The sequence below is a fragment of the Hyposmocoma kahamanoa genome, unplaced genomic scaffold, assembly GCF_003589595.1.
Source record: "Hyposmocoma kahamanoa isolate Upper Pololo Valley unplaced genomic scaffold, ASM358959v1 65, whole genome shotgun sequence".
Classification (NCBI taxonomy): domain Eukaryota; kingdom Metazoa; phylum Arthropoda; class Insecta; order Lepidoptera; family Cosmopterigidae; genus Hyposmocoma; species Hyposmocoma kahamanoa.
Genome location: NW_020653853.1, coordinates 13,222,894 through 13,234,202, shown reverse-complemented (window position 1 = coordinate 13,234,202; position 11,309 = coordinate 13,222,894). Strand labels below are relative to the sequence as shown.

The window sequence follows — 11,309 nt, the reverse complement described above, 5'->3', positions numbered from 1 at the left end:
TAATAAAAAAAAATTAAAAAATTAAAATGTCAAAATATAGGTAATCGAAAAGGGATTCGCTCTGGACCTTTTGGAAGGAAAAGTGTCGTTTTTAGGAAATGAAATTATTTTTCCGGATTTAAATCGCGTATATTTGATTTTACGCGTAAATCGATTACGCGATTTAAATCCGGAAAAATAGTTGCATTTCCTATGTGTAACAATCGCGAAAACCTAAGAACTCGATAGTGTCGTTTTTATTTTGACTTTCAATTATTTTGTGAAATCTAGTTTAAAGTGGAATAGGATAGTGCTATTGTGCCTTAATCGAAGATTAAAACGCGAAATTATACGAATCCCGAACTAAAATACCCGTATCGGCCCGTTCTAAGGAATCCCGAGTCAATCCAATCACGCCCGCCGCTCAAATTGCCTATCCTCTTTGCGGCCATATTTACAGAAACATAATTCAACTTCATGTACCAAAAAAGAATAATGTACCAAGACTTGGCTGTATGGTGTAAAACCTTTGCCTTTTCCTTTATGGAAAGAAGAAGAAAAAAAAGTAATCGAAAAGGATTTTCTTTTCTACTTGTCTACAGTTATCTGTGAAAGGATTTGTTTTCGCAATCTATTGTTGATTTTTTATTCTACTCCTTTTTAAAATCTCTGGCTATTTACTATAGTTTGAAATGTTTCACAAATCAAGACGATTACTCAAGATTGGGACAAACTATTGTGTAAGGAGGAAACAATTTTATGCGACGCAAAAACCTGAGACATCGTCGTCTCACGATGGTATCGTTCTTAGCGATAGTTGTGTGCAAAGATTGAAACAACTTTGTGCGAACAGTAATACTTTCTTACGGCTATGTGTGGAAAGCGGAGGATGTTCTGGTTTTCAGTACAAATTTGATGTAGACGAAAAATTATCAGACGATGATAGGTTAGTATGTTATTTTTGCTTTAATTTTTTTTTTAATTTATACTTAAAATTTTTCTCATAATAAAAATGAATTGGAATTTAAATCTTTAGGTGTATTTTACCTGCACTTGTACGGAATTAATGGCTAATAAATTTAATCTACTGTAATGTAATGTTATCTTGAAAGACTACTTATTTGTGGTTACTGAGACTTAACAATATGGTGACATGATAGAGATTTTCTTTTTATATATATATCTTTTTTATATTTATATATATATAGACCCAGACACCAGCTGGATTGTATTCTTAACACAAGCCTTTCTTTGTTCCTCGGATTGCACAGTAGTATACTTTGGTATCTAACATTTAAAAATGTGTATTCGCATCTTATGGGTGAAAGTAAGTTCATGCAAGTCCACACAGTTATTTATTGGTCCAAATTTAGAATAGCTAATGTCGAGTTGGATATTGATACAATATTTGGAGATAGACCTAGTCAGAAGGAAGCTTTACTCTAATTTTATGGAAAAGAGAAAACAAATAAAAAACACTTTTGTTTCACTGGAATTTTTTTTACTGTTATTTTTTCCGGCAATCAGCCTATAAACAGATGGGTTGTGGTATCACATTGGAAAGGGTGCTACTCCCAGTGTAGCTCAACCGTACAGATTGTTTAGTCAGCTATTTTAGTGACCATCATGGTCAAGAATGTCATGCTTTCTTTTTTAGTCATTGTATACTTTCAGGCATGGTGAGCTGCTTGGCTAGTTGATTTGGGTGATGTTGTAACTGGGTTCTGTATATATCACAATAGGAGGGTATTTCTTCTTTAACATTGGGCATGTCAAGAAATTAGTGGATCTCCACTGTTTTTATGGTACATTTGATATTTGACAGAGTATATTGTTCTGCACGCTTTGAATAACTAGTAGCTCCCCAGAGTTGTATGCCAAATTGGCTTTAGAAATGTTTTATAAATTAGCAGTTTGTTGTCAATAGCCAGTTTCGAATTTCTTCCAATCAGCCAGTGGAGCCTTTAAATTTCAAATTGATCTCATCTCTTTTGGTTTGGATGTGTTGTGTGGGCTATTTATATGTCCAAATTTTCATGAACTAAAGTCAAATTCGATAGTCGCACCTAAACTCGCTTTTAGGTTTTTGTTCATATATGAATTAAATAAAAATTGTGTAGTATTTATTAATTAATGATGAGTTAAGCAAGATACAATGTCTCCACTTTTGAGGGAAATGTTTCCATGGCATCATTATTTGTATATTTGTGTGCGTGCCGACGAGCATAAATACAAGTTGCTTACGCCTACATGAATTTGATTTTTGCCTCACTTGTGAAAGCACTTCGTTTGATATGAAACTATCATTATATGCGTTATTATTCTAAGGTGCACGGTATGTTGTTACTTTTAATTCTCAACACTTGTTTTTTCCTATTATTTTGTCACTTTCAAGTGTTGCAATTCTGTAGTAGTTTATTTACTATCTATATTTTTCAGGATATTTGAAAAAGATGGTGTAAAAGTGGTCATAGATGAAACATCATTAGAATTAATTAAAGGATCTACAATAGATTTCCACACAGAACTAATAAGATCCGCCTTCAGAGTTGTACAGAACCCAAATGCAGATCTTGGATGCTCATGTGGAGCCAGTTTTTCAATTAAAATAGATTAGTCAAGGGGGTTTGAATTGTAAGTAGTATCTAGTCCAAATGTATATTTACTTTTGTATATTGTTCCTGTTTGTAAAATATTAGCATAAATAGTAATTTTCTGTGATAGATATTTATGTTTTGCTTTGTTATTTATTAATACATAAATAAAACAAATTAAATACATGTTTAAATAAAACACTTCTCAAACCATAAGCAAAAATTATTTTTATTAAATTATTATATCTAATTTATTTTAATCCAATATACCTAATTTAATCCCTTTGTACAGGGTCAAGAGCACGTCAAGCTTGACATTTAAGATTTAAATTCAACTCTATGCCGCTTATGATAAGAACGCTCCAGAGTACAGAGTGTCGTGTCGAGCTCCTGACTGTACAATTATTTGTTGTAATATTGTAAACTTTAAAGTTTTTGTGTAACTAGGTAAAGTATAATTAAATTGTTTTTATGTTCGAAGATTGTATACAAATTTAGCAAATAAAAATTACCAAAAATATCTACTAGGTATAACCTTTCACATACTTATTTATTAAAACACACCATGGATCATTTTCACATTTCTTGGAGAAATAAACAAATGTGTTCAAAGATGAAAAGTTTAGATTTTTTTGTGATTAATTTTAAAACAAGAATATCAATTCTTTAAGGCACTCAGTAATATTATTATGACGCACATTTAAAAAAAACAACATTTTAAAATTTTAATGTCACTTCAGGCTAAAGTATAATATGATTATTTTTCTTAACTTTTGGTTACTTTGTTTCTTTTGCAAACAGATGATCCACCGGGTTGTAATTCGGTGTACAAGGGCGTTATTGGCCATGGGACATTCTCACGTTCCTCTACCTAGCAGATTGTCTTAGAATACAAATACATTCTAATGAAGCTGTGGCAGATTAAGGGCTGCCCACATATTATCGAATTTGGATGTTGGCAGTTTAGTCCCAGTATCCTTCTTGTCTGTAGTTGTAGTGGAATTGGTAGCAGATCTGAAATTAAATGTTAGCTTTATAATTTTACATTTAAAAAATGCTCAAATTCGTATAATAACCGGTATATTATCGATGTATACGTATATATGTTAATTCTTATATGATTTCCAATTATTGTCTAAAATAATTTATTTTCTCCGTGTTTATCTAACTCATGGCTCCAATAAGAATTTCACTAGACATCACTAGTTCGTAATAATATTGTAACAGAGAAAGAAAGTAAAAAACCGGACATTGGAATCAGTCTACAAATAACAATGATTAGCACTAATTTCGGTAACACATTTTCGCCAACTATGTTTCATACGTTTCCTTGTTTAAGTAATTTGCAGTTACAAATGCTTACTGCTCCAATTCCACATTGAAAGTGAATGCATCATTGATTTTCTTAACGTTATGCGGCGAGTAGCGATTGTAGAATCCCCAGATGCTGTTCATCAATTTGCTGTTATACTTCAGCGGAGACTCGATCACTGCATTAAAAGAAAGTTTATTATAAATATAATTATAATGTATACTTAACAATGTTATGAATTATTAGAAATTCCTAATTGTTTCGGTATACCTGACAGATTCAAGTTGTTAGGAATAAGCGAAGTAGTACGAAGGAAGCGTAATTACGTCATTTTTAAGGGCAGGTGCTTACCCACTTTTTTTACTTTGCCCTTTGGTTTTGCCTTTTGAAAACTAAAAAGCTGGACATTGAACAACTAAGCAGCCAGGTGACTTAATCTACATTGTTCGTTTTAATGCACCGCAGCGTCGCACCGCCGCGCCCCGCCTAGATGCAGCAATTTGAGGCGAGCCTAACTGATGCGTAAGTCAAACGAGCTGTATTACATCGCATCACCAAACAGCGGCAAATGCTCTTGACTGTATCCAAATTGCTTTCCAATTGCCTTCAAACTGCTATTTTGCAGTTTTGATGCTAAGAGAACTATAACTATATGTTATTATAAATATGTTGCTATAATTTACTTCTGGTTGCATTGTTATAGTTAACGCTTGTCATTGCTATCTCTAGCCAAGATTTGTTTACTAAAGAGTTTCGTGCGCACAAAACCGCAGAACTTACTAGAAGTGTTGAAAAATTTTCCCGAGTCATTGCGGCTGCCCTTGCTCGGATTGGACACCTTCATGTCGCGCTGAGTTTCACGGATACGACCCGCAGAAAATGCTGATGGTGGAATAGAAGCCATCGTCTGCACTTGGCAAGCTGACGAAAGTAAAAAAGTGCGGGATATTATGTAGTTAGTTCAACTGAAGTAAATTGTAGTGCATCTTGACATGTTATAACCCCATGCTGTGCACTACATGGCATACTGAGCTTTTTAAAAAATTACGTGCAATGTAATTGTGATTCCCTGTTTATGTTTAGATTCAGGATAATAATCTCAGTACAGAGTAGTAAAAAAAAACCGACCTCAATTACATCTAATTGCCAAGTTTAATTGAAAACGGTTACCGGAAAGTGCGCGAAACAGGATTCATCCCCTAGTCTGAGTCAGTCTTCTCTCACTCTTAGAGGTGGATATGTTCTTTAAATGGACCCAATACTGAGGTAACCTCTTTCCAAGAAAAAAGAATCAAAATCGGTTCACAGGTTATCGGATAACATACATACAAAAAAAAACATTAGAATTGAGAACCTCTTCCTTTTTTGAAGTCGGTTAAAAATAAGTCAAGTCTTACCCTCATCGTAAGGTTAAAGATGTACAAATATGGAAATTCGACATTCAGTTTAAGGGTACAGGTACTTGTAATAGTAATTCAAGATAAGTAATGGGCAGGGGAGGTACAGAATGATTTAAGAGGGTACTTGTGTTAAGAGATATGCTACACAAGCCATAGACAACAAACTAAATAGATACATAAACATAGAAACCTAAGTATTCGTATACCTTGATTAAGTGTTGGGAGAGTTCTGCGCATACTAAACGAATAACGAGGCTTTTAAGAAAAGATTTGGGGAATTTCCATTACCTAGATTTATAACGCATTACTCTATATATAAAAATCACTCAAATTGACTATAGATTAAATACCAAGAAGTTATACATAGAGAGATGACTATAATTTAATGCCCAATTAGGTGCAAAAAACAAAAATGCGTATTTAATACTAGAAACCCAGTCAAACTTACCTTCACACAGATTGAAGAAAATACTCCCTAATGTCAGGTTGTTGAGCGCTTCAATGTTGAGGCCTCTCTGGACCAGACCTCGGAAGAGGCCTTTAGCACTGCGTACTTGGAATGTGCGCAGACGCACCATGAAATCTTTTGGTAAGGAAAGCAGGATGAATTACAAGCAAAGGATCGCTTGAACGCAGGGAACACGAGTGTGACGAAACGCAAACGAGATGCCACTGTTCAAAATGGCTGCGAATCGAGAAGTTGACCCCTGGAGCAACCCAACGTTTTATCAGTGTCTCAGACGTAATGGCTTTATACACACGTCAAGATAACGTTGCTTCGAAGAATACTCATGTCGATAGTAACAAAAATTACTCGACCAACATTTCGTTGTTTAAATAGTTAACCATTTAGATTAATGCAAGTTCCTATGTTCGTTTAGACACGTAAATTGGCCAGCTTGCTAATTAGATAGCTTGTGAGATCAACATAGGTTTCGCATTATGTAACTGCACACTATGTTATTTACATATGCTCATGTGCCCAGTACGTAAAATAATAAGATGGCTGTTTACCGTCGTCGCCATTTTGCTGTATTTTTAAGTAAGTGTGATTTCTCCCAACTTCTAATCACTGTCAAGTCGTATCAAAGTCGTTCAAGAGCCATCAACGTTTTAAAACAATTTCTACATAGCGGCTTGCAAGATTAGTAGCTCAAACCGCTGATAGTTTTAGTTTTTCACAGCTGTATTCAGCATGTGTTGTTATGTAGTTTTATTTTAAATATCGAGCGCTCTACTTATTAAAATGAGCACGTGACTACATTTGAGATAGCGGCATAAGATTCGTCGGCTTTGTACGCAGGTATAGATACCTACGTTTCAGATTTTTTATATCGTCTTCCTGACGAGTAAGTAGTATTTTTAAAATAGGCTGTTATGTAAATTTATGTATTTACTTCAAATTAGACGCTTCTAGAAGCGCTGCAGTGGCACAGACGCGTCATTACTAATTTTCATACTAATATCTTGTGTGCAAAAGTGGTGTGTTTGTAGCGCTGCAGCTGAGCTTTTAAAAATTCTATGAACATTATAGTAGCGCGGCTGCGGCGCCACAGACTCGCTACTGCCGCGCTTCTACGTGGGGCGCACTATAACTTTCCGAAATGAATAAGAAAAAAATACTATAAATGGTCAGAAATGCATTTATTGTTTTTCAAAATATTCTCCGTTAGCTTTAATGCACTTTTTCATACGAATGAACCAATTTCGAAAACATCTCCGTGACAATCTTTGAAATTTTTTACACTATTCGACAGCCTCTTCAGGTGATGAAAATCGTTGACCGCGTAACTGGTTCTTAATTTTTGGAAATAAATAAAAGTCACAAGGTGTCAGGTCAACGTTGTTCACTTTCAAAAATTCATTTGTCTGTCTGGCCGTGTGAGAACTGGCATTATCATGGTGCAAGATGATACGGCGTTCACGATTATTTTTACGGCTATTTATCAATAACTTCCGGGTAACAAATGGTCGTGTACCAATCACTAGTTACAGTACAATGATTCTCCAAAGCAACAGTAGCCACGTGTCCAGTTTTATTAAAAAAAGAAGCAATCATCCATTTAGAGGCACTTTGCATGCGCGCCACTTTGGTTGGTGTCGGCTCATCTCGAAAGACCCATACGCTCGATTGCTGCTTTGTTTTGGGATCGTAACTATAAATCCATGTTTCGTCACCTGTTACTATGTCCCACACCAAATTTGAGGCCCCTTCGTTGAATCTGGTAAGCATGGCATTGCACCGAGTGACGCGATCCGTTTTTTGAGCCTCTGTCAAATTGTGTGGGATCCACCAGAGCATAGCTTTTCCACACCCAAATGTTTGTGTATTATTGATTGTGTTTGATTCATGCCTATGCCTAAAGATGCCCGAATCTCTTGGTATGTCACATGCCTGTCTGTTTTGATCATACGGCGCACAGCATCGATGTTTTTATTGTTCACAGCAGTGGTCGGGCGACTATCACGAAATTCGTCCCTTGATATTCACACGGCTGCGTTTGAATTCTGCAAACCAGCTATAAATAGTTGTCTTGCATGGTGCTTTATCGGCAAAAGCAATTTGAAGCCGAGCGAAACTCCACTGAGCTGTTAAAACTACACTTAAAGTCGTAGAAAATCATACTACGAAAATTTTCACGAGTTAAATCCATTGTGATGCAGACAACCAATTTCTAAAATGATGCCACAATGTAAAAACAAGTGATAGTCAGATGAAAGAAACTGTATACTACAGCCAAAGAGTTCCATTTTCAAATGTTGTAATTATTTTTAAATATTGTTTATGTAAGTGGCCAGTTCCGGAAATTTATGGTGCGCCCTATGTACAAGCGCCTGATTTGAAGACGCCTCGGTATTCTTGACTCTTGGTCTCAGATGCCTTGGTTATCTCGGTATTTTTGTTTTTTCGCACGCCCGACACGTTGATTTGTTTGAAAAACAAATATCTATTCGCGATTTAGATCCAACAAAATATTTGTTAAGTTCATTTTCAGTGTGCAGAAATCACGAAAACCGTAGAACTCGATTAAGTTACAAAAGTCAATAAGAATAACATCAGTAGAATTAGAAGCACCTACTTATATTAAATATTACAAAAAGTTATTTAAAGTGTAGCGTTAGCGTTTTTTATTGTATTTGACGCCCCGATGCCAAGAGCAAAACCTAATTTATCAGGCTTTACCAGAGTTTGTTATATTTTTCTATCTTTATCTATCTATCTATCTATTACTATCAACGGCAGTCCTTATATTTCCTTAAACTGGACAGCTTATTATGTTAAAGCACTGAATGTGAAGGCATGGTGGTCACAGATAAATTTTCCTTGTTGTTTACAATAGGTATACGTCTATATATCTTTATAGTAATAAAATATAGCATTATCTCTCGCATGTCGAAGAAGGTTCGTCATTTGAAAACGTGTAGAGTTCCCAATGAGCCAGCTTGACACGCCATTGCCTAAATCGAAATCCTCACTTTGCAGAAAACACGTGCCCGGCAATAGGACGTGTAGATAATGGGCTAATGGTAATGTGTTGATTTTCCGTAAAACAAATGACAAGTTTTTTGGGTAGGTTAGTTACCGCAGATATATGTCTGTGTTAGTTACCTATTCATTTATGACTCTATCACATGATGGAGTGGTCGGTCACGCAAGTCGGCCTTTACCTACTGTCCTAATCTATTTACTTTCTATAAATAATATGAATTTTAAAAAGACATAAACAGTGATAGCCTAACTGGGAGACAGCAGATGAAGGAGGTCTGAGTTGGATTCCTAACGATAACCAAACTAAACCATTGAATCTTGAAATCATGTGCAGCTTAGTATTAATTAGCATTGACGGCGAAGGTTTAGGTTTTTTAATTAGCAAACATAGAAAGTAAAGATTACAAAATTCTTCTAAGAAAGCCCTTTATCTGTCCAATGCCAGCGCAGAGTAGGTAACCTAATGTCCTCTCTATCTCTATTAAAAGCAAACTAAAGACGTAATAAATCGATAGGTACCTATGTATATCTTGCTTTCGATCAATACAAACCTAAAGGATGCTGTTTGTACAAAATATGGTACTTTTAACTGTATTTATGTTCCGTAATAAACATCGTGTGTTAAGCTGGAAAAGATAAGTTGTACATTGTCTCTATAGTGGTTCCCCCGATGTCTAACGATCCTGGTCAGCTTTGTGCCTTCTTCTGAAGCGGGTGATCTGCCCATCCATCTGTTTCTATCCAGCACGTCTCTTGCGACTGTGCAAAATTTAGAAGACGACTCTTGGTCGATCCATCTCGTTGGTGCATGACTGGTGTTTCCAACTACAATCAGTTTCTCCATATTTTCATCGCCTCTGCGCATCATGTGGCTGAAATATGAAAGAATACGTTGGTGGCGTGTGGTGCACAACCGAATCTTAAGGTGTGACAGGAGAGACGCATTGGTAATTTTAGCGGTCGAAGTTATTCTCAACATCCGTCTCCAACACCACGTTTCGAATGCTTCAATTCTTTGGTCAGAATTGTCCATGCCTCCACTCCATACAGGAAAATAGGAAACACCAAAACACGCATCGATAAAAGCTGTACATTATGACACTTAAATTGAGTAACACGCTAAAGTCTCATAATCTTAAGTAGGTAAACCTTTTTAACTGTAGTCTTTGTAACTTGATAAGTTCATTTTTAAAATAAACAGTTTAATTTTTTTTATCGGAACCAGTGCTTAACGTGGGTCTGTATAGGTATAGGTTTGATACAGTACTCGCATTTGACTAGCGCCCAGTTACACGAGAAGAAAGTTTTCGCGTGGCAGCCGCGCGGCGACCGCCCAGGTACCATGTACGGACAACGGCACATCAGACTACATTTATGTTCGAAAATCGCCTCCATTGCAACGGAACAAGATACGTCAATGAGTAGCTCTATGTGCTGGCGTGTGTACATTAATGGCGAATCTGAACTATATTTATTATGCAATATTTAAATTCTTCTCAATAAAATTATAGCGCAGTCGTCGCGCGAGTCGCCGCGTAGACCAAATACAAGCCAGGCTCATTAGGCTCATTTAAATTAAAATGCAAATCCTAAACAAATAGAGCGTATTTTGCCATGACAGTTAGACACACGCGGTCGCAACGCGGACTCCGCTCTTCGACCGCGCGGAGGCCGCCGCGGACTCTTCTCAGGGACCGCGCGGGGTGTGCGCGATGAAATTCGTGTCGAATAAATGCGCCCTAACGTTTCTGTAAAACGTTGCAAATATGTTAATATAAGACAAAACTGGGTGATTATTTTACCATACCCAAACTTGTTGATAAGTAACCATGGGAACTTTAAAGGAAAAATACAAAAAGTTTGACTTGTAAAAGTGTTGATGTTATAGGAACAATTTCCCACCGAATTGGCGATTGCTGCGTTATTCATCATATAACACTTATTGGAATAGTAAAAGTTTCGAACGAGGCCACGGAACTAATTTTATTGACGTCAAAAGAATACCCAAACATGAATTATTGAGCGTCAGTGTTCTAGTTCCTCGCCTGCATTTGAACTCTGCTGATCCTGTGAAATTGCGAGTTGTTGCGTCAGACGTGTAATTAAATAATTGTATTGTGTAAACAAGGCATACGCCAGGCAGTGAGTTATTTTCCATATGCATGGAAAGAAACACTTCAATTCAAACTTTTCTACTTCCACTACAAACAGAGGAAACACGGCAAAACATTGTAAACAACATGAGTAACAGACTGTATTGTGCATGCATGTAATTTAACAAATAAGCATATCTAGAAACGTGGATAACTTAATATATTTTTTATTTATTTCGGCTACTATCGCTATGTAGAGTTTCAAGTGTTGATTAGTCGCATAAACAAAACTCAGTTTAATAAAAAAACATTTTTAAATCGCAGTATTTTTATTTGTACGTACATATTTTACAACGTATAATCCTTAATGTCTACGCAAGGTTTCATCTCTGGATTAATTTCAATGTAAAACTAAAACTAATATTTACATTAAAATTCATT

At 35.9% G+C, this 11,309-nt stretch overlaps 2 protein-coding genes across 3 annotated transcripts; one reads left to right on the top strand and one right to left on the bottom strand.

Moving 5' to 3' along the window:
- Positions 1-429: 429 nt before the first annotated feature.
- On the top strand, positions 430-3,004 carry LOC113231306 (iron-sulfur assembly protein IscA-like 2, mitochondrial). Of its 2 annotated transcripts, XM_026465571.1 has the most exons (3): positions 430-925; positions 2,419-2,613; positions 2,866-3,004. In XM_026465571.1, the coding sequence occupies exons 1-2, from the start codon at positions 672-674 to the stop codon at positions 2,594-2,596; spliced, it is 432 nt and encodes a 143-aa protein (XP_026321356.1). In that variant the 5' UTR covers positions 430-671; the 3' UTR covers positions 2,597-2,613; positions 2,866-3,004. The 2 variants fall into 2 exon arrangements, with proteins under 2 accessions (XP_026321356.1, XP_026321355.1); XM_026465570.1 differs by lacking the exon at positions 2,866-3,004 and having other exon boundaries at positions 2,419-2,777.
- A 46-nt stretch (positions 3,005-3,050) lies between these two features.
- On the bottom strand, positions 3,051-5,954 carry LOC113231305. The gene is made up of 4 exons (XM_026465568.1): positions 5,734-5,954; positions 4,666-4,806; positions 3,937-4,063; positions 3,051-3,587 (listed from the first exon to the last, which is right to left on the bottom strand). Exons 1-4 carry the CDS (start codon positions 5,861-5,863, stop codon positions 3,476-3,478), a joined length of 510 nt encoding a protein of 169 aa, XP_026321353.1. The 5' UTR covers positions 5,864-5,954; the 3' UTR covers positions 3,051-3,475.
- Between the last annotated feature and the right edge of the window lie 5,355 nt (positions 5,955-11,309).

Excerpts from the sequence above, each read along its gene's own strand:
- LOC113231306 (XM_026465571.1), top strand. The coding sequence starts at position 672 with ATGTTTCACAAATCAAGACGATTACTCAAGATTGGGACAAACTATTGT. Across the intron at positions 926-2,418 it reads AAATTATCAGACGATGATAG|GATATTTGAAAAAGATGGTG; the intron begins GTTAGTATGTTA and ends TATATTTTTCAG.
- LOC113231305 (XM_026465568.1), bottom strand. The coding sequence starts at position 5,863 with ATGGTGCGTCTGCGCACATTCCAAGTACGCAGTGCTAAAGGCCTCTTC. Across the intron at positions 4,807-5,733 it reads TTTCTTCAATCTGTGTGAAG|CTTGCCAAGTGCAGACGATG; the intron begins GTAAGTTTGACT and ends TACTTTCGTCAG. Across the intron at positions 3,588-3,936 it reads TTCAATGTGGAATTGGAGCA|ATCTGCTACCAATTCCACTA; the intron begins GTAAGCATTTGT and ends ATTTAATTTCAG.